Here is a 23326-nt window from a genome sequence, read left to right as displayed (position 1 = left end):
CTCTGTGCGGACAGATTCATGAATCCATTTCTGCGGCACCCCCTCCCCCAACCCCAATCCTAAATCAATTGGTTATGACCTGGCAGTCTCCCATCCAAGTGTCAAGTACAGACCAGACTCACCCCCCCCCCCCCCCCCCGTTTAAGCAGGGTTCAACGTTGCTTTGACATTCAAGCTCGTGTTGGTGGATCACACAGCGATGGTGCCTGCATTGGCGATCCACTTGCAGGAAAATTGCGATTTGTGTATAAGGCACCTGATTATTGCCGTGGGTAAAATGTGGGTGTTTTTTTTTCTTTCCAGATATTCCTGTTTCCTCCCAATGTGCAAATCTACACTGTAAGGAATTGGCTAAACATCACGAAGCAGGAAGACAAAGCCTGGCAACACTCTCCTGGGTAAACAGTATGCTCATATATATACCAGGCATGCTAAGGCTACGTATTCTACGTAATCCGTGTGAATATCGCATTGTCTCTTGGAGATATTCCAAGTTTTGTGTCCATCCTTGTGTGTTTCTTTGAGCGATTTTTCACATTTTCAACGTGAATATTAGCAGCTGGAAAATTTGCATATTCATTGAAATGTTTTCTCATTCAATCAAAATTTCATTTTCTTTTGGGGGTTTTTCGTTACAGTTTAGTCATTTTATATATATACTGTATTGATATCGACTTCCAAAAATAAGCTTGTGACGTTCTGGCTATAACGAATTTTAAATGTGTATTTTCCATTAGACAGCGTGCCTAATTGGCACGTGTCAAAAGGGCACAAAGTGAAAGCTGCTCATCATTCATCCTGCGGAACACATCTACGGTGCAGAGTAAACCGCTGTCTAGAAGTCACGTGATGTTACCCTCCCCCTCCATCACAATAAAAGCTTTCACTGCATCATATCATTATATAGCGTGGCCCATGTGTGAATGTACGCCTCCCAATAAATCTGTGCACCTAACTGCACCAGGGCACGCGCTTTATGGTTTCCATCACCGACATATTAACAATATTTTCCCCATCTTTCAGTTGTACATAGATTTTTTGTTATCCTAAGTCAGGGGTCGGCAACCAAAATAACAAGAAGAGCCATTTCTTTCCAATTCGGTACAAAATTCAGTATTTCAAGAGCCGCAATGCATCTGAGTACATACTGTACATACGTACATATTGTCAAGAAGCAGCCCGTAAAGAGCCGCATGCGGCTCCGGAGCCGTAGGTTGCCGACCCCTGTCCTAAGTTATACCCAGCACTAAATCTGTGTTGTTCTAGTCAGAAAAAGAGGACGCTAATTGTTATTTTTTACTGGCAAATGAGGTTCCAATGGAGGATGCTAATTATTTTGACCACACCCACATCGATTTTTTTTTACTGTAATGAAAGTAATTGGTAGGAGGTTTCATATTATGTTCAAGGTATTAGAAACAAAAAAGTGGGGGGGGGGGGAACAGAGCGACCTTTCATATACGGCTACTGGAAACTATCGAGCCTGAAAGGGATGAGTGGTTTCACTGCAATGGATGGAGCATGCCTTTGGTGCTTTGGCCTGTGCTAATTTTCCTATAGCGATTGGTATAATTGTAAACAAATAGTGTCTTAGAAAACGGAGCCATGAGCATTAGCAAATTAAGGTTCCCCATGCGTTTCCGTCCCGAGCCTGACCCCCAATGCCAGGATATGCTTTTTGAATACATGCCAAAGTGTGTGCATTTGCGTCTGAGTACGTGCATGCGCGTGTGTGCGCGCGCAGAGCCCGCGTGTGTTTTTTTCCAATGATTAGATTCCTTTAAAAGCATCTGATCTCATTGCTGACCCTCTTCGCTGGGCCACTGGGCTGTGTGGAGAGCCCACCAGTGGCACAGGCCTGGATCTTAAATCACTGACACGGCGCTCCCACCCACGAGTGTCATATACCGGAACATTAACAAGGCGAGGGAGGACTCTGCTAATTCATTCACCTGCTGCCCTCTGAAATTGGATTCTGTCGCTTGGTCTCGCACGGCTGGAGTTCGTTATACGTATTGTCGTGCCCGCTTTTCCCCGCCTGCGAAGCTTTGCGGCGAGCGCTTTCGCCAATCCCTGACAGCCCAAATCCTGTAGCTGCTCGTGGATTAAACACCAGACAGAACGATTGGTGCGGTCATATGGCTTCGTCAGTGCCCATTACTCAATACAAAGTCCTTTGGCTGGTGTGTTGCAGTAAAACACACGAAAACAATAAAGTCAAAGTGATTTCCTGTTACAATGAACATTGAGGCATTGCTCATTTTCTATTTACAGCCCTGAGACAGCAGTAGAAATTCCACATGCCAATGGCATGGATGAGTTTGTCCATAGGTTAACCACTGTTTACTTCCCTGCAAAGTTGTATCGATTTTATTAACACAAGAGGAATGATGGGCTGAGTCAATGCCCAACCAACTCTGCCACTAGGGCCACTTGGCTGGATTAGGAATGACTCCACACAATTATCAATAAAACTGCCTTATAATTACAAGGAATATAAAAGGTGACATTTTGGCCAATAGCCCTTCTTCACGTGACATAGATGGGCCAGAGAAGTCATCAGAAGACAGATCAGATAATTTTCACTGTTGTAATCCTCATTTCCACTCCCCTTTTTGTTTGAAAAAGTGGCGTGTATTGAAATAAATGTGGAAACGTGTTTTGGAAAGATAAATGAATTTAAAAAATTGTATCCTAACTCAGGACCATAAAAAATGCATAAATCCTTTATTTACTGTCAATTGAACATATTTGGTCAAAATAAGCTACTCGTGACAGATTCCATCAAATTACTAAATGTTATCATTTGAGTTGCTACTCTAAAATAATCACGTAAATCAGAGTATACTATTGCAGCAGTTGCAATAAGAGCAAAACATTTTTTAAATATTGAAAATTACTCAACTTATTCAAATACTAAGGAGGCAATTTTGACTGGGGAAAAAAAGTAGCCAAAGGCGGAGCCCTGCAATTACTGGCTCACGCCACCGTTGGCAGAAGGACACTCGCTAAAGCGAGGTCTAGAGAGCACCTCTATGAAGGGTATTTGATCGACTGTTCCACGCTGACCAGATATTTTGGAAGAGGTGAGAGTGCCCACAATTTACTCCACAGCAGGTGGCCTGCTGATTTTACTTGCCTGACTGTGGCATTACCCATTTATACTGCTGCTGGCTGGGCGTAGGCAGGAGAATTTAAGAAACTTGACCACTGCTGCAACTGCTCAGCCAGCGGATCAAATCGAATCGGCAACCTCCTGATTGCGAGACCATTGTGCTAAACGTTGCATTTTTACAAAATGTCCCCTTACCTTAATGCGAGCCGCTGAACCAGGGACCCTGAGTATTCCTTCAGCATTCAGACTTGTTTCTTCCAAGTGGCACAGAAGCTGTACAAAATAATCACAATAATAAAATATTACTCATGTTGCCAGAAGAACAAGAACATTACTATAAACATTGTTCGTACAACATAATTTACACCGTTAAAAGCGCCACTTGTATAAATGTAAAACTACACAAAGACAAAGATAAACTACACACACACAGCGAGGCATGCACTCTTAGTCAGGGGGTTGGAGGAGGGGGGGGGGTCTGTGTTTAAAATTTCCAGATGGCGGACACCCGCGGAGCCTGCAGACATTGACAAAAAAAACGTAGACTTGAGGAGCACGGAGGGGTGGGTAATGGGGAAAGGGAGTGGGTAAGGGGGACCCTTGTACAACCACCACCTTACCTCACTCTTTTGTATTGCATTTCACACAATGGGCCTCGTGCAACGATAAAAGCGCCTCAAGCACAAGTATGTACACCCGTGACCTGCCCTTATGAATAAATACTATGCTTGGCGTTTTTGTTTTGCTGCTGCATGCACATTACAGTATTGGTTCCTATAGGAATTGAGGAATTTTAAATTCCACTACGGTTACATAGCACGCCTGCAGGTTCGGTGCAGTATTTTGTTTCCATGACTTATGGGATAATTAAAAAGAATGTCTGAATTGATGTAATGCCCCATCCAGTTTTGTTTTAGTTTGGCACCGCAAAGAGCACACCGTTGATAAATGCTTTGCTTTTATTGAGTAAGTTATCATCGATAATGCTTAGCAATTTTAAAACACGACTAGATTCCAACCAGCTACTTAAAGGAAACAAGTGGATAAGCCATGCACAAAAAAAATCATCCCAATCCAAACTTTACAAGATCTGCCAAATACACCGTAATGATCTCATGACGAGTCTTATTAATGATGTACAGGATTCTAGGTTAGTGTGGGAGTTTCCATGATCCTGGCGAGACTCTCTCTGTGTTCTAGGTATTTCTTTCCCACCTTTCCCTCCCGATTCACGTGTGATTTATATTTCCCCTCATCAGCTGAATGTAAAAAGTGGGGTGTGCACCAGACTGCGACAGCAGTGGTAGGAGTGGGTGCAATTCACTCATTGTTTGAAATGAAACAAATTATTTGGTGATACTGCGTTGGCAGCGGTGCACAAATAACAAAACAAATACACTCAACACGTCCGTCAATGACAATGCCTTAGAAGGAAAAATATGTAATGGGTGACATTTTTTGTCAATGGCACTTCTTCTGAGCACATCAGAATCTGCATTTATGATGTCCAGTAGTCACAGACGTTCAGTAGCATAGAGCGGCCAGAGACAGAGAAGAGTTGAGAATAATTACATGTTTTAAATGTTTCCAGATAAAGTGTTTTCTTTTTAATTGGCAATATGAATAATTACCTATTTGTATCGTTTTAAAGAGCTAGGCTGACCTTGTGGAGAAAGATGGGTACTCTCGTGCCGGGGAACTTCCTCTGGTCCTGCTCCAGAACCACGGGAAGGGGAACTCCAAAGAGACCGTTTTCTAGAAGAAAAGACATCGCGCAAAAAAAAACGTCACATTTACACACAAGGCGGTCCTCCGTCTTGTTTTGTGAAATCACTGTTGGGCTCCAAATAAAACGAATTTAATTACCACAATAAACCATATTGTGTGCCATTCGGTATTCCCAGTTTGGTCTTGTTAAGTTGATCGCTGCCAACAGCAAGTCGACAGGGCATATTGGTTTCATGTAAATTGTATTTATTTGAACAAATTGTCACAAGCCAAATTTAATCAAAATGTTTATGGCACTGTACGCTTTTCGTGTTGTCAGCTGCCAAGATGAATACAATTAAGTTTGAAGGCAATCTTTACCCCTTCAAATGTAGACACATTCCCTCTTCACAGTCTCGACAATTCAGCATTTACTTTGACCAGGCTTTCTATCCAGAAATGTTGGTCATGTTTATCCTGTGCCCATCTGACCTTTAACCTTTGTCCTGATGGCCTTGGATCGCTTGAGGTCAATGGTGAGCGCATCGAGGAGGGCCGTGAGCTCGATGAGAGCCAGGAAGCGAATCTTTTTCATATCTTGAGCCGAGAGGTCATCCAGCCGCGTCGTTCCGAGGCACGGATGCTGAGAGCACGGCGCTCCTGCCTGACTCCCCAACCCCCCCCCCGCAACAACAGAAAAATAGACAGTTACACAGACTCAAACATGGCCCAACTCGCCAGAAACAGTGGGCTGTACCACTTGAAACAGGAAGCAGGCCGTGAACTCCACAAAACTGGATTCTTCACCAAAGTGATAGTAAAGTCGGTATGCAGAGGTGAGCTTCCAAATTCATAATGCCTGCAAGCTGTAGCTGGCACGCATCCCACATTACCATGATTAGATTTCAGCCACCAAAGCTCTTCTGGATTCATATTTTTTTGGGATCTGCTGCTTAAAGTGTTTTTTTGTCAATGTAATGGAAGACACATGCTGGTGTGTGAGTGAGACAGAGAGCAGTACATCGGAAGTGTGCGAGCCAGTGTTATTTGCCACGCAATGCTGAAATGCGTGTTCTGTGAGACATGGAACGGAATTTTAACCGCAACCCCCTGCAGCCTTCAAAGCCGGTGCCATATGTTTCACTGATGTGAGATTAATAGTGTCACCTACACATCCACATCTCTTTCATTAGAACCTTCATTACTCAATCCCCAAACACGAGTGATACATGTAAATTAAATAAAAAAACGATAGTTTGAAATTATTGTAATTAAATAATGTTTTAGGTAAATGCTTTAAATGTCAGAATGTATTTTTTTAATAGTTTTTTTATTTCTATGTTTTCAACAATGCAGTACTATGTACACAAATAACCAGGATACAAATTACAAACGATAACACAACAAGAGGCGAGTTACAATGGACACAGCGCGCATCTGACTCGACAAGAGACTGAAAAATCGAATCGACAATGGCAAATGTTTGCGGTGTCCTTGTTTCGTGCAAAGTACCGAGTGTTGCCGGCCACTTACGGATGTGGCGTTTCCCTCTTCTGCACTGGTTGACGACTGACAGCCGCAGGCGGCCTGGTCAGAATACGGCACATCTGATTGAAGGTCAGCGACCTCGGCTGCTTCCTGAGCCGACAGAGTGCACGGCTCCGAGGAGAGGGCACCATCTGGGACGGGTCATTAGAGAACATCTCTGCAGGCTCAAGCCGATCTACAGCATTGTATAATTCAAATCCGACACCATGTCTGTAAACGTTGAGAAAACCCATCGCAACAGGAAAATCCGTGCAGGCTGGAAACAATTTGCTTGAGTGCGAGTCATTAGCATGCACTCTAACAATAACCAGGTCATATAAGAGATAAAGGGGCAGCCCTGCCATTACTTCCTCACACGAGTGCTGGCAGAAGGGCATCTTATAGAAGGATTCATCTAAACGGTATTTGGCCTACTCTTCTATGTTAGCAAATTCCCCGTAATTCCCGTACCCACTAACCTCCCTCCCCATACCCCAACCTTATTCACCATACCACGTTTAGCTACCCTCATTGTACCACTCATAGGCCTTGTAAAGCGCCTTGGATCAAGGCGCGATATGAACATAAGATAAGATCTTGGCAGAGGAGGGAGTACTCACAATTTACCCCACCACACACGACCTGCCGATTGGGTAAATAATATAAATCCTCTTCTTGGTTCCTTCGGTAAAGTCACGTAGAAGGGAAATAATAAAATAATAAAAATTTCACATAATAAAATAATTCTCACGACATTTCAGCCACAACGCAAGCAGCCGTCCTCAGGTGAAGAACAGGTCTGTCAACAGGTCTGTCGGAAAGACAGCGTCTTTCCGACAGACCTGTTCTTCACCTGAGGATGGCTGCTTGCCTTGTGGCCGAAACGTCGTGAGAATTATTTTATTATGTTTTCTTTTTATTATTTTATTATTTCCCTTCTACGTGACTTTACCGAAAGAACCAAGAAGATGAATCCCTGCAGTCACGAAAGCTTTAAATCGAAATATAAATCCTGCTCACATACATTCCACGCAATAGAATAGAATCCTTTTGTCAATCCGCTGCTGGATGAAGGCCTCTCAATGTCATGTCAGTCATGGGTTTACTTTGACCATACTTCACCATGCGGGTCAGTGTGGGTCGGTGGAGGATGGGCCCAGGACTGGTCCAATGTATCACTTTACAATGAAATTTAACTCAATTTGCTAGGTTTCATCGTACCCATTGCACCAGTGCTGCCTCCAGTATCCTAACTAGGCTGTATTATATAATTTAAGTAATCTCAAGTTAAGAGTCAAATCAGAGTGATTTCCTGCTCAAATGAAAATTGAGGCAGGGCTCATCTTCTATTTATATCCCTGAGCCATTGGTGGCAATTTCACAAATCTATGGCAGGGCCGGGTCTATCCATTGGGAAACCACTGTTGACTTGCCCACAAAGTGGTACCAATTGTATCGACCCTGGGGGGATGATGGGATGAGTCAACCCCCAACCAAAATTTTTATTGTGAGGCGTTAGCAACTGCTGCTGAGCCACCTAAACATAGGGGATGAGCTGTGTCCCAATGCTCATTTGAGCAAGAAATCACCAAAAAATGTTTTACTTGATATATATTTTGAATGTGATTGTAGGACCACATCGCGGGAGAGTCAAGAACATCAGTGAGTAGAGTTGTGAGTAGAGTTGCAAGACCCACTTCAATGTTTAAAGAACCCTTCTCTGTATTTTAAATGCTACCCGAGCAGCCTTCTGGGTGAAGTAATCATTTACATTTCGTGTAGATTACTCATCTGTGCGAGTGATAGCTGCCCCTACACAAATATTGACATGTGCGGTATGATTAGAGCCACAAAGGCTGTTTAAAAGGTCATATAACAAAGCCATTAGTTGGTTGACCTTAGACCTTCGAACCAAAGATATGTGTGTGTGTGAAAATGCATGGAGTTAACCGATTTTTATATTACACCAACAGCTGTATATAACCGTTTGTATCACATTGTCAAGACAACCGACTAACTACTCCGTTTCCACTATAACTAACCTTTCCTTCCCAGGGACTGAATGTTTACTAATTAACCTAAAAAAATTACCGATATAAAACTCCACTGAAATATTCATGAGCTCCAATATGTTTCTACCCAAATGGAATCAATGGTGCAATTTGTTAAACACAGAGGAACCTAAATTTTGACTTTAAACTTCCGTGACTGCAAGAATTCATATTCTTGGTTCTTTTGGTAGTCACCTAGATAGAAAATAATAAGAATACAATTAAATTAAATGAATAAAAATGTAAATACATTGAACATAATAAAAGCAAAAAACCCAGGACGTTTCGATCGCAACACAAGCGGTCTTCATCAGGCGGAGAGAAAAGAGGGGGCAAAGCCTCCAAATGCCACTGCTTATAAGGACTTTCAAAGTGAGCAAAGCTGTGCGGCGTGGTTTTTTGCTTTCATTATTTTAAATTTATAATTAGAATTTTGAATTTGTATTTATTTAATTGTGTTATTATCTTTTCTATCTAAGCGACTTTACCGAAAGAACCAAGAATGCAGAGGAACTTTACGTCAAAACGTACTTTCTTCTCACTTGCCGTTTTTGGTAGCTTGCAACCTGGAGATATGTATATGTGGAATAATTAATTGCCTTCTGCTGAAATAGTGTAATGCTGTGGAGTGAGTTACTTTGTTTCTCTGTGGTCTTGCTGTCCGCTGTAGGAGTACTGTTTGCCGATGGCTGCTCTGTTGACTGGTTGCCCTCGGGTGGCCGAGAAGTTCCATTGTCAAGGCTCTGCTGTTGGGGATCACGCAGGGAGAAGGGTCATCGCGGGAAGGTCATGCGAGTTTAGAGGAAGTGCTGCATAACATAACACACTTGAAATGACCTGCAAGTGACTGAGGGCAATGGCCGCCACATTCTGGCAGACTCGTGCGCGTTTTCAGGCCAGGGTCTGGGCCACCTTGCGCCCACAGGGACAATGTTTTAGACAAATGTTTTGGACGAGGTGTGATGCTCTCCGAGACGCCCCGGTGTAGAGGACACTACAGTATATGAAAAGCAAATCATTTTCATTGTCCATGAGAATGTTTTCAACAGCAATATTTCTATACACTCTAAGTACCGTATGTGAGCAGAGGATGACGATGTCATTATTTTGGTTAAAAAGGCTCAATGGGTCTCAAGACTCTTCCCAAAAAGCATTCTGCCTCGAGATGTTTGGCCAATACATGTTTTCGGCGAGTACATTGGCAGTGCTGCAGTGCACCTACCAATGCACTTCCTGGAGGTGGAAGACAATGAAAGGCAGCTTGAGAGTTGTGTGCGATGCCTGTGATATACACAAGCCTAATCTGCTGCCAATCCACGTGCCGATAGATGGCTTTAAATTATTGCATTCATAAAAACGTGCAATTCGTATCATAATTGGGTGTTTACCCCTCATGCAAATTATAAACCAATGGTACATTTAGGACAATGGCATGAACAAAACAAACTGCACATACAAGGTAGAGAGCAACAAAGGAACAACACAAACAAGCCGGTGAAAACGATACTATAATCTAGTTCCGAATCCTATCGCGACAATTCATCGCATTACTGTGAGGGGGAGTCGATAGATCACGACGCATCTACAGATGCCACCGAAGCAAGCAAGCTCCACTGCTCGCTCACTGGCGGTCAGTCGCATCTCTGTCACCATGGTTACGAACTTCACACCATGGTTACGAACGTCTCTCCTCGTATTCCTCCAACCACGCGGAGGAACTCAATCTGCCAAACCGACTGCGCTCAAGCACCACACTTTGGCTCAAACCACTTTGGTCCTTTTACACTTATTTTCTCACACTGCTCAACTTGGCAATAACCCTCCCAAGTTTTCACAGCCTTCCTCCATTCAAACAATACATTTAACCCACAACTATCAACGCCTTTCAATAGCGCCGCTTTCCGCCGGACCCTTTGGGCAGCCACTGCTACAAATGAACCGGCACCTCACCTCGGCACAAGCGCTCGCCGGGAAGACGTCTCGCACGTCGCGTGCCGAGGGCCGGTGCCGGCGCCGCCGCACGGTCTGCGTGTACGTGTCGAGGCGGCGCGCCACGGCCGCCGCCTGCGCCCGCGTGAGCGTGGAGTAGAGCGTGCGCCCGTCCGCGTCGCCACCCTCGCTCGCGCACGGCGCTGGCGAGGACGGCGACGGCGTGGACTGGCCGCTCGTTCGGCAGCTCGGGGCCGGGCTGCCCGAGACTTCGGAGACCAGGACGGTGAGACCCGCGGCGTGGAGCCACTCGGCTTCCAGCTCGCCCTCTGCAGTGGGGGGGGGGGAGGCGCGCAAAGCGGCGTTAACACTATGAGACCTCCTTTACCAGTGGCAAAATATAGTAATAGGTTTTTACCCTTTCAACTGGTACATAAACTGACACCTTTATAAAAGGCATCATGTTTGCAATAACCACAACACAAGCAGTCAAAATGCAAACAAAAATAAACAACTCTGATGATGATAATGATATGCACTGTCCTTGAAGTTGATTGGTCCACACCCGAGACTAGGCTCTAAGAAAAGCTATCTCGGGTGTGGACCAATCAACTTCAAGGACAGTGCATATCATTATCATCATCAGAGTTGTTTCTTTTTGTTTGCATTTTGACTGCTTGTGTTGTGGTTATTGCAAACATGATGCCTTGTATAAAGGTGTCAGTTTTTGTACCAGTTGAAAGGGTAAAAACCTATTACTAAAAGCGGCATTAGTCGAGTGAGCTCTGTTTGGTTTGAGTCAATGTCATGGGCCTAGTCCAAGTTGATGGCGAGCCGTACGATTTAACTCAAGTCTTAGGTCTGTGGATGTGATTTGGTCGCTGAAGCAGTCGAACACTTAGTCTGCTCTTAGTTGTAAATCGTTGTCCCATAGTTGCAATTTGTGATCGGCGACAATGTCGGTTATTTTAGACGCAAACGTATATGCATTGTCCCATAAAAAATATCTTAGTCCATTTCTTTTACATCCGCACAACAGATGTCTTTCCTCAAAATTAATGATACAATGGTAATTCAAAAAATTCCCATAATAAAAAAAAACACTTTCAATTCGTTCTTATAATCATAAGCAGCAGCATAACTAACCTTCTGGCGTCCTCACGATGACAATTGCTTCCTGGTTCTGACACCCCTCAATGTGTTCCACCTCCCTCCAGAAGTCCTCCATGGTAGAATCCTCAGAGTTTGACCCACGGGTGACCCTGGTTGCTCGTGCCTGACTGGCCGACCGGGCCATTTTAGGGGAGGAGGAGGAGGACGAGGAGGAAGAGACGACTGCTGGGTGGCCTGCCTCATTTGTCCTGCTGGAAGATCTAGGGGAAGCCTCGGTTGGGGTAGGAGGTGTGTCCGGCAGGGAGGGTGATGTTTGCAGAGATCCCAGAGAGTTCTGCCGTGAAGAATCCTCTGGTGGTCTAACATCTGCCTTGCTCTTCTTCCTGGGTGAGTAGCACAGTTGCAGTGTTAATGTAGCCAGCCTCTTTTATATTTGCCACAGTCTTAGTCTCATCGACAGCAAACTGTGGAATGTTAGCTAGTACTAAATATGTGGATCTCATTTAGTCACTCTGCATCAAGTTGAACAAAGCAGATTTGAAGTTTTCGTGACTGCAAGGATCCATACTCGTTGGTTCTTTCGGTAAAGTCACGTAGATGACGGAAGCTTGTGTTGCCTCCGAAAAGTCGTGATTTAATTTAGTTATTTTCATTTTATTATTTATATAATTTTTTAAATTTTTCATCTACGTGACTTTACCGAAAGAACCAAAGAGTATAGTTTAAATAAAGCAGTCAAAAGTTTAGCACACGTTGAGCTATTAAATCTTGTGTGAGAGGTGCACAATTCACTCCCCCACAGTATATTCATGTCAGCTGATTAGGGAAATCAGTAATTATTTTATATGAACCTTCATTCAGACTACAGTGGTTAAATTCATCTCAGTCATCATCAGTTACGCGTTGGTGATTGGTAGGCTGTTGTCGCCAATGTCACGCTTGATAACTTTCTTCCACTCATAAATATTGTAAAATAAAGTACAATTCATTGGTGAATATTTTTTGTCGGTCTTGGTAATTAACACGGCTCTCTATTGCAAAACTCTCTTATTGTCTCAATATATTGTCTCATGAAGTAAAGGCAACTAAGCACTGCCATTTCTTTCGTTTTATCATCTAATTTCATCCAGATGTGCCTGGGTGAAGATTTGTAACAAAGAAAAAACAAAAGGCGAGTTATTTATTAGTTTACATTACATCTTAACAAAATACACAGCTCCAAACAGCCACCATCATGAGCACTCCCTTTTGACAAAAAAATACATTTCTATTTGTTTTGGCGTTTTCAAAAGCAGATACCTGAGTCAAATGTGAGTAACGCTCAAATTCTAAAAGACGGTTCAAAAGGACGATTAACGTAGTTAAAAAAAGGGCAACTCGTGATTGTGGAATGCACGGTCGTATAAAATAATAATACTGGTAGAAACCTCCTGGTTACACAAGCCCACAGGGGATTATTGTGTCCGTCGTGCAGGGAGGGGCTGGGTGGGGAGGGTGGGGAGGGGCTGGGTAGGGAGGGTGGGGCTGGGTGGGGAGGGTGGGGAGGGGCTGGGTGGGGAGGGTGGGGCTGGGTGGGGGGTGGGATGGATGGGGCTGGGTGGGGAGGGGCTGGTCACCCCGTGGTGCCCTTATAAAACTCAACGTTTAACCTACTCACGCCGGCTTGTGCCCGCCCTCACAGTCGGGCATATTTGCGGAATACACCACGCCGCCGTTGAACCTGCCCATTGACCGAGCAACCCAACGTTCCTACCAGCTCCCTCCGCAGGAATGTGTTTACCACTGCTTTTACTTTGACGTCAGTTGGTCTTTGTAACAAGCCATTTAGCGGCACGGCCATCAAGCACGATCTAATGGAGGAACGCACCGTTATGATGGAGGAACTGCAGACAATGATTTACGATTGTGTGAACATTCCTCCGACGGTTGCACTCTCGAGGCAAAGTGGATCGTGAAGACACGCAGGCAAATCCGAGACATATCCGGACACCCATTAACGTTGATACTCGACACAGTTGGGAGTTCGACTATATGGCAACGGGCTAATTAGAAACAGGTCAACGCAACTACATTGGACCTCTTTTTTGCAGAATTGCATTCATGCTTTGTCATTGCAATATTGTTTTTTATGATATATATTGTATTGAAACATTGCAAAATTGGTCATTTGATTATTTAGTGGTTTCAATATCGCATAATTAGGATGTTTGGTGGATGATGCAGTGATTGGTGCAATGCACCGTGAGCCGGGCGACTTGAATTTAGATTTCCAGCTATGGCTGTGACATCGGTAGGGGGGGGCGGGGCTAAAAGAGGCCACGAGTTGCCCTCTTTTAGCCCCGCTCCCCCCCCTCCCAATACGTTCCATTCATTGGCTACCACATTCTCATAAGCTCCCCCATCCTCTCCTCCCCCTTAACTTGTATTTAAGAACTTGCATCTTGGAATCCCTGCCTCATTTGATGCAGCAAATCTGGCTGTGACGGTCCCACCTGATGACGGAGACTTGTGTTGTCTCTGAAACGTCGTGATTTTTTTTTTCTTTTATTTTTTATTAATTTTTATTTCATTTTTTACCTACGTGACTTTACCGAAAGAACTAAGAGTATGAATCCTTGCAGTCACGAAAGCTTCAAATCTAGAATGTGACATCGGTGTTGAGTGACATCGAACCAGTCATGAGGTACCTCCTTCACAACTCCAGACCGAAATGTGGAACTCTGCCGAAGGCTGTCAGGGGGAGCCCAGTTGAATTGAAACTTCGAAGTGACACCTAAAACCATTCCTATTCAAGCTTAGACCCTTCTCACCCATCCCCCGCATTGCCATTGATGTGAACCACTTTGAGATCTCATGATAAAGCCAACATTTTTATTGTTATTATCACTGACCCATATTAGTTTTTTGGGAAGAGACCACATTGCAATTTTAGGTCAAACATTATTCTCATTAACCCTTTACCACGCTGCCTAACTGAAAAACAATTATGGATCGTTGCATTGGCAACAAAAACCTATGTTATAGGTTCATTATAATTTCTTATTGAAACCATGCCTCCAATGCAGTCCATCTCAATGCACCTTGATTGGCGTGGTGTAGAGAGGCCTTCACCCAGCTGGGGGTCGACAAAAGGCTGTACGATTAGCACGGTTGCCTACGTACAGTGCGAAAGAAGTTCAACATACATTCACATGCTGTACTGTATTTCGGATGTGACCTACTTTACATATTATGTAAATACTGGAGTGTGGAATGGGCGGCACAGTGGTTGCTATCTCACTGCGCTATGAACCTAATCACGTGACAAAACTGCTCAACGGAGATGGCGAGGAATCATCCCCAGTGAGGAGCTCGCGTCTGGCTCCAATTCCAAATGGCTCACATGGTGGAACCTAAACAGACTGAGAGTGGGTTTCGGCAGATGCAACTCTCATGAAATCATGGGGCTTCTGTGCAACCAAACAATGTGGTTGTCAGGAGACTCAAACCGTGGATCATCTCCTGAGATGACCTGTAGCACCACAGTGCACTCCTCAAGATTCGGTAATGCCAACACCATAAGTGGTGGCCTGTGCAAAATATGGACAGGAGACACGACGATGAAGAAGAATATTATTTGGGTCTGTCGGTAAAGCCACGTAGATAGAAAAAATAATAAAAATATCACGACGTTTCGATCGCAACGCAAGCAATCGTCACCTGATGACGATTGCTTGTGTTGCGATCGAAATGTCATTTTTTATTCTTTTTTCTATCTACGTGACTTTACCGAAAGACCCAAAGAATATGAATTCCTGCAGTCACGAAAGATGAAGAAGAAGCTATCAACCCAGCAAACACGATTCCCAGCCAGAGCTCTAACATCATTGGGCAAGTTATATTTTAAATGGTCCTGTGCACCAACTCGTACTTGCTCAGCACGGCGAAGTGTCGTCAAACAATCCGGCATGGCCAGCACAGAAGGAAGGGCCTTTATCCAACCGTCAATTGACAAAAGGCAGTAAAATTGTGTAGCTCATTATTAAGCGACATGCAGTTTATAGGGATTAAATTTATGCGTAATGATTCATTTTAACTTTTACGCCGTTGACTGTTTTTTTAAAGCATGCCTAGCAAACAGAGTCGTGCTTGAACTTAAAATGCAGTATCCATACAAACAAATATGAAATATTCATTGCAAAGCATCGTTTACACATTATGCAGGCACTTGGTGGCAGATATTGCTGAGCAAATGGGGAGGAGCAGAGGCTCAGTGGTTGGTGCAATGCGCTGCAAGCCCGACAACATGAGTTTGATTCCTGGAGAGTTGTATTATAACCGGTTACCGATACTGCCGATGTTACCGATCCAAACTGAGCAGCGTGCCCAAATATGCCCCCCTCGGTTACGCGGCATAGAGGGCTGCATCTAGTATTGAATTGGCCAAGGAATATTAATGATTTTAATTTAATTTTCTGCTTATACTTCAACCGTGCTTTGAAATACTGTACCCGCAGGAAAACTCAATGTAATAATACAGGATTGGTGGCAACATCCATTCGATTGTGCTCCACGGGATACGTTTAGACAAGTGAACGGTGTGCTTTGTGAATGTTTATACATCCTCAAGTGGTAATCTAGCAATGCCCTAAGACGGTGCAGTGATAACAAGCTTACCCTTCACTCTAGCATTCTATTGCACGTTTGGACGTGAAGTTCTCCTCACTCTGTGAACAAAACAAACGGGTAAACAAACAAAAGTCGCTCCCACCGCTTTTGCCTTCGGGTGGGATTTAATGTATCCAATGTGGGGCATGAGAATTCACCCATGTGCCCCATTTTTATGGCAATAGAGTTCAAAAGCCCTAACCTTTGCTTTACATGGCTGTGAGCTTTACAGAACCCCGGCAGTTTGACATCAATGGCATGATGCATGCTTTAGTCTCGGCTAGGATTTCCAGCTTTAGCACATAAAGTGAAGCAATAAACTTAGTATGGCTTGCTTGCAGCCCACCATCTCCCCCCCCCCACACACACCACCCCCCCCAAAGCTCCCCGCCCCCGGCCCCCCTACCCAATTTGTGGTGCTTTCTCACAGCGAAGCAGTCTTTGTGGGTCACGATGCACTCTCCCCTGCATGTTTTTCTGCTTAGCTCTGTGCGGTATAAATCAGGGTGTAATTATTATTTTGTTCTTACTTTCACGAAAAGGGTCGGCCATTTTTGTTTTGTGCTGGTGAGCCTGAATGAGAACAAAGCAAAGTTGTCTTTTTCAGAATTTTGAGTTTACCTGTTGAGAATTGAATTGCAAAGTCGGATGCTCGCAGCTTTGTGCAATGTATTATTACTGCATGGGTCACATGCGTTTGTTATTAAAATACACTCTTGTTTTAGCTTTTAAAAAAAAAATGGTCGACAAAACTGTGAAATCCATAAGATCTGGGATCTTACTTAGGAATGGCTTGGAACAATTAGGCAAACCTGTTCGCCAATCTTTCGTGCACGTAGCTAATTGAAGATGGAGTGCTGGATAGGCTACTAATGGCCGTTGTGTTTATAGAGGAAGTTATTTGGGTTTCAAATGCAACATTATCATGCCGCTGACCAAGCAATTTCCTTTTAGAAATCCGTCCCAAATAATGTCTCCCTGTTTCACCCCAAGTTGCCCACAGGTCCTATCCTTTACCTCCCACTACCACCGATATTCGAACACAGCTCTGCTGTCGATCCTGCCACACGTGCTCATTTTACTACTGCATTATTTAACTCACTCTGTCTGTTGTATCCACAACTCTGTCTGTTGTCGTATCCTCAAATCTTGTAACTCAATTTTAACCCACCTCACAATGTCGTATCGACTGCAAACTTGGTATACGTATGTCATACTGATGACGATACTGTATTCTATCATTAAAAATAAAAATGTATATTTTAAGCAATAATTTTTACATCTTATGTTTCGGCTTGAGTCTAATTGTCCACGCTCAACTGACGTTGGCTGTAAATCACCACGGCCCCTTACGTTATGGCAAGCTTCGGGGCCACTTTCTGGAGTTGTGGAGTTCTGCCATTACTCGTACGGTACATTTCATTAAATTGTGTTTAAAAAAAGTATTTTGAAATATTACTTATTTCTACTGCACTATCCAGACGGCATCAGTTTGAACACATCGCTGCAGGCAATGTGAATTGTGATCTATCAATACTGGCGCCCCTTAATGTGTAGCTGTTATCAGGATGCGCATTACTCTACCGTACATATTTTGGGCTGTCACTATTTAATATTAATACTTTGAAAACCGCAGGCGGCGACCCAATAATCTGCCGAGAATTCTCTCGAAAAACAAAACTCGCGCTCTGTGCAGCGGAACGTTGGCTCAAAGAAGTTTGAGTTAAAGTCCGTACACTGTATTGATGTTACGTTCAGTCGTGGGAAGTCTTAAGCTACCACTAAGGAGCTTTATTGGTCAGATATTTGATGACTGGCACTTATAAATTTATCTTTGTGAACGTGATCATCTTGTCGGGTGGTGGATGGTTTTCGACAAGAACGTTGGCATAAAATCGCAGTACTACGTGGCCTAACCCAAAAATAAATATGGATCATAGTAGTGGCTGTAAAAAAACCTACGGTTTTAAGTTAGAATATCATAAAGTATACATTCCCTAGCCATGTGGTTAGCAATGCTGTACACGATGAATTGAGCGTTTTCTCCACCACAATTCATGCTCACGGTAACCAGGCAACACTAATTCGTTTGTTTATGTTAATTGCAAGAAAAAGGGGGAAAAAAAATCACGTTTTTTTTTATAAACAGCTCCGTGTATACAAAAATTCACATTTTGCCCTGTTTGGTTGGGACAGTGGCCCGCACTCAACTGGGACAATAAGATTAATGGGCTCTCCCCACGCGCCAACGTTACATTGAATAACAACGCAAAAGTTATGGATATTTGAAAGCCCCGGCTAATGGAGAGAAGTGTAATGAGGGCCGCGTGGCTCGCTGAGAGGCACAACGTGTAGGCCTCTGGACACAATGGGGGGGGGGGGGGTGGCTGACACAGACGTTCCGTATTGACAGGGCACAGTGGTAAGCGGTACAGAAAGAGCAGAGGGTGTGCCGGGGGGACACGGACATGGGCCCAGTTTGACTTAAGAAGCAGTGGCCGAGGGAGTGTGTGGGGCGGGGGGGGGTATAACAATAGCGCTCTGTCTGACTGCGAATCAGTTAACGCCTCTTGGAAATAAGCAAGAAAACGTCTGCCTGTGCCAAACTCACGAATTCAACTGTGTCCACATCGGCTGAGGAGTCCAGCTTTATACTTCAATCCCAGCGGATGGTAGGGCGAGAATTCTAGACGTTCCGTCAAAACGTAAAAGTATATTCCAGGTCAGAATTGTATAAGCAGCGTGCTTTCTTAAGGGCAAACCCCTGTGGCCTTTTTAGAGTTTATGTTGGTTAAAATATAGTGATGGCTTCTTGGCAGACATGGCCAGAATCCAAAGAGAAGGAAAAACAAAACGGCAAGTGATGAAGCCTAACAGTTTGGATTTGTGCAATGACAGCCAGCCTATTCGAAGAACAATATACAGTCAGTCGAGCAAATCTTACAATTTTATCTTCACAAATTAAGCGTGCGCACGAGGTTTCCAGCAGTGTTGTTTATTTGCGAAGTGTTTGTGGGCATACTAATCAGTCGTAACTCCGCCAGTCATTGTATGATATTGCGGTGGTGAGTGTTTTTCATCATCTCAAATTGCCATTGCTTATTACGTTTGCACTGTAAACCATTTGTGCAAATATGTACACAATTAGTAAATTTAAAAAAAACGCCCACTAAAACAACTGCACTACACAGGGCACTTCTTAAACCTTGGCATGCTGTCAAACATAACGGTGAAGTATGGCTTTTAAAAAGAAATCCCTATGATCGACACGGCTAGGAGGACGCCTTCATCCAGCAGTGGTTTGACAAAGGGCTATAAATTACTTTACGATTATTAATTACACCTAACGCCACAAGCAATGAACACAACTGAATATCAGCCCGAGTTGTTGCTGGGATCGTTTAATTCCGAGTGAATTGGAGCAGCCTCGAGCTCCAACATCTGCTGCAAAAGCCCTATGACAGCCAAGCGGCAAGTCACAGCCTCAGTAGAGTAATGTTGACTACATTTCGATTTAAAGCTTTCGTGACTGCAGGGATTCATCTTCTTGGTTCTTTCGGTAAAGTCACGTAGAAGGGAAATAATAAAATAATAGAAATAAAACATAATAAAATTATTCTCACGACGTTTCGGCTACAACGCAAGCAGCCGTCCTCAGGTGAAGAATGAGACACCACCAAGCTTAAATATACGCTCCAAGCTTGGTGGTGTCTCATTCTTCACCTGAGGACTGCTGCTTGCGTTGTAGCCGAAACGTCGTTAGAATTGTTTTATTTGTATTATTTTATTATTTCCCTTCTACGTGACTTTACCGAAAGAACCAAGAAGATAATGTTGACTAGTCTGACCGTCAGAGACCTGTAATTAAACCTGTTCTGCTTTGTCTATTTTTTTTATACGGATCTCGACTACCCCCCACCCACCCACCCCTGCTTAGTGGAGCCCACTGAATGCTCTTAACTAATTAATGTCGGCAACTGACGCTCTACGTGCGTGCCCAGCCAGACTTGAGAATTCTGCACTGTACACCATCGGATTTCTTTTTTGCGTGGCCTCTTTAGCTCCAGCCTTCTATAGCAGACATTACACATTTTTTTTCAGTTTTTCACTTTCATTATATTACACATGTAGGCAACGTGCGTGTGTTTTTTTTTTCCAAAGAGGGTATATGTGCAAGCGGTATTCGGAAGGTGTACATAGGCCACCAAATTGCCACACAATGTCCCATGGTCAGAAGCCGGGCAGAGTTGAGGCTGGTTATTTACTGACTCGTATGTAATCGGATGAATGACCGCTGGGCGTTGTATGCGTGGGGGCTGTTAGGTGGCCAGGAGATGCCCACGGTAGGTGTCACGACGGCCCTTTAAATTGTCGGGCTTTCTCCAGGTACTCACATAACCAATCATTAACACAATTTACCAAACATCTCCCCCCCCCCCCACCCCCCCGATAATGAGTCGTGAGACTCAAGGAGAAGCTTTCTTGGCTAAACAATCATCATTATCATTCCGGCGTTATGAACACAACGTAACGCAAGTTGCCTCTGAGAAGTGTGCCTGGTTTCTTTGGTAAAACCTCACGCGTTTCTGTTGCTCCGCTTTCGTCTACATGCCACACATTCTCGACCGTGCTGCTATACGAGCAGCAGCTGCTGCTGCTGCTGCGGCGTCGTTACAACCAACACTGGTGAGTTATCTCACTGTTTGTGTGTCAAAGCTGGAAAACTCTGCCCGAGCAAAAAGCCATGTGCTGTGTCATAGATGTCACATTGCCCCTGCTCTGTCAGGCTTATTGCCGTCTAAGCTGATTAAAGGCTGTTCGAACTTTGTTTGTCGTGATAGAGATCAGAGGGAAAGATAGTGGACTTTTTCTGCAGACAAAATGTAACGCTCGGAGATAATGCGTCCAAAGTAATGGAATCATATGGTTGTGGGTTATTTACTTATTCAGTTTTCAATTCCTTCATTCATGTGTTCGTATATTTTTTTTAGGCAATATATTTGTTTAAGAATAATTTGATAAATTGTTGCGTACGCTCGAAAGAAAACTGTCCGTCTTGTTTTAAATGTGTATGGGGCACTGTGCGGGTGTTTATGATGAGAATTTACTCTGGAATTATACTTTTGTAAGCAGTGTTTGTCCAAGTGTACGATTGCTGAAGCACAAACACAATTCTGATGTAGACCAGATTTTAGAGCGTAGGTCAACATAAGGATGAACTGAGTGTGAAATTAACTCAATTAGTGATCCCACGCACGTAATGAAGAGCCGATGGGGGCATTTTAGGGCCTTTCACAGTTTACGACGAACAATTCTTTACTTTTTCTTTGCCACTTTTATTGAGCTCTTGTTTGAAAGTCCGCTGGGGTTTTTCGCAATATCCAACTAAAAAAAAGAGCATCATAACAATATAGAACGTATACTGTACATGCAGCTTTCAGTGGCAGAGTGAGCAGCTCATTTTCACATTGCTCGGAGTTCAAATCTTGGTTGGGAGGTTGACTCAGCCTGTCACCCATCCCTCTGAGATAATCAAATGAGATGCAATTTGTGGTAATTCCTATGCATATACTTGCTCCCCCCCCCTCCCTATAGGAATGTGGAATTTCCACCTCTGGATCTGGGCTGTAAACAGGAGGTGAACGACGGCTCAATGCTTATTTGAGCAGGAAATCATCTTGATTTTTTGCGAGTTAAAATAAAATGAATTGCACAAAATAATGAAGGTGCAGTGTTTGCCATGAAAACGATGTTTTTAATGCGTTCCTTGGTTTCTGTGCATATCAATGTCCTGTACTCAATCCGAATGGTACTGGGACAATGCATCTCAACTCCACATGGGTACGGCATGTTATGTTCCGCTAAGCAATCGAATGAACACAGTTAATAGGAATGCATCTTGAGGCAATAGAAAAGTCACTTTCAGCTCAATCCTGTGTCAAAAAGTTACGACTAACATTTAGTCGATCACCATCGTTTTGCATCTCATTTTATAAACACTCGATGGAAATATGGCTGCACATTTTTTATTGAATTTGAATTGTTACCAGACAATAAGCCATTGTTTTCGTCAATTGTCTTCAATAATTTATATTGTTTTGCCAATACGTGGGAGGGCAGCTATTTTTTTAGTTTGTATTTAAAAGGAACGGACCCTCTGCTAATGCATGAAACCTGGACCGCATCCCACACTCGTCCATATGTTCCATGTTACAACCCTAACAAGTGAGCCACACAAAGACACCACACTGAATAGACCATTAAAAACATAAAACGCACAGAGACGCGCACACAAGCGCACATTTACAGCCACATTAGCAACCACATCAGGATCAGAATATGTATTTATTCTGGAGGAGGAATCCGATGAGCGATAAAGCTCTTTTTCACACATGTCCAGTAGGGGCGGGTCAGAACGTTACAAACAACAACAACATTTAAAAAAACGATAGGTGTTCAAAGTATATGAAAGGTAAACAAATTGATACCTGGCTTTTAAATGCCAGTTACACTCCAAATGTCCTCCAAGTGTCCGCGTTTGCGGACACTTGGAGGAAAGGGGGGGGACGGACGGACCAAAACGAACGAACCAACAAAAAAAGTCAGAATGAAAAAAAGTTACAAACCTGTACAGACGAACAGGCATTCTTGCAACTGGGAAGTAACCCGCTCCGGCTGTTGTTGTCGCTGTAACGCCGTCCCCTTCTTGTTCGCAAGGACAGAGAGAGAGAGACCGACTATGAGAGCGCTTCCACAGGATGCACCATTTCCAGCAGTGCCTCGCACGGCCGAGAGAGAGAGGGAGAAGCCCCCATCCACCACCCTGGGGGAAAGAGGCAAGGGACACCCCCCCACCCCTTCCGTAATCTCTCAGAAGTGGACTCCTCTTGGATAAATCCTCACCGCTCTCTGCGCGTCGCCCGCTCGCCACCCGAGCGGCTCTTTGAGAGCGAACGAGGAAGCCCAACGTTGCACTGCAGGCGACGCAACAGAGAGCCTCGTGAAGGGAACGAATCGGGGGGGGGGGGGGGAAACGCCAATCAGGGGGCTGTGTGTGGGTTTGGAGAGAGAGTGGAGGGGGTAAGGAAGAGGGAGGGAATGTAAAGCGAAGAGGGGTTGGACTGTGGAACTGTGGTGGTGGTGGTGGTGGAGTGGTGGTGGAAAGGAGTTGGCTGCCTGCAGTTGTTGCGATTTTGGGGAAGCAGAGTTGGTATTGAAGGAAGCACAACGCAAGGAA

The 23326-nt window shown here is 44.1% G+C and overlaps 2 protein-coding genes across 5 annotated transcripts in view; one reads left to right on the top strand and one right to left on the bottom strand.

Annotated features, from left to right (window-relative positions):
* LOC144717872 (rho GTPase-activating protein 18-like) overlaps positions 1 to 23091 on the bottom strand; it is a 44160-nt gene extending 21069 nt beyond the window's left edge. Inside the window, exons 1-8 of one of the 4 annotated variants that reach the window (XM_078593613.1) lie at positions 22716 to 23091; positions 11476 to 11825; positions 10351 to 10658; positions 9038 to 9146; positions 6335 to 6501; positions 5315 to 5486; positions 4779 to 4870; positions 3311 to 3388 (exon numbers count right to left, since the gene is read on the bottom strand). In XM_078593613.1, coding sequence (XP_078449739.1) covers positions 3311 to 3388; positions 4779 to 4870; positions 5315 to 5486; positions 6335 to 6501; positions 9038 to 9146; positions 10351 to 10658; positions 11476 to 11825; positions 22716 to 22735 — 1296 coding nt within the window. In that variant the 5' untranslated portion in view covers positions 22736 to 23091. Of the gene's footprint in view, positions 1 to 3310; positions 3389 to 4778; positions 4871 to 5314; positions 5487 to 6334; positions 6502 to 9037; positions 9147 to 10350; positions 10659 to 11475; positions 11826 to 14522; positions 14555 to 22715 lie in introns of those variants that run through there. The other 3 variants (XM_078593615.1, XM_078593614.1, XM_078593616.1) reach the window with 3 other exon arrangements.
* Positions 22829 to 23326, top strand: part of LOC144717979 (neurotensin receptor type 1-like) — a 52928-nt gene continuing 52430 nt past the window's right edge. Inside the window, 1 exon segment of the mRNA XM_078593838.1 lies at positions 22829 to 22925. Within this exon segment, the coding sequence (XP_078449964.1) occupies positions 22829 to 22925 (97 nt within the window).

Source organism: Lampetra planeri, chromosome 4 (assembly GCF_965212315.1).
Source record: "Lampetra planeri chromosome 4, kcLamPlan1.2.h2, whole genome shotgun sequence".
Classification (NCBI taxonomy): domain Eukaryota; kingdom Metazoa; phylum Chordata; class Hyperoartia; order Petromyzontiformes; family Petromyzontidae; genus Lampetra; species Lampetra planeri.
This window is presented reverse-complemented; position numbering and strand designations above follow the sequence as displayed.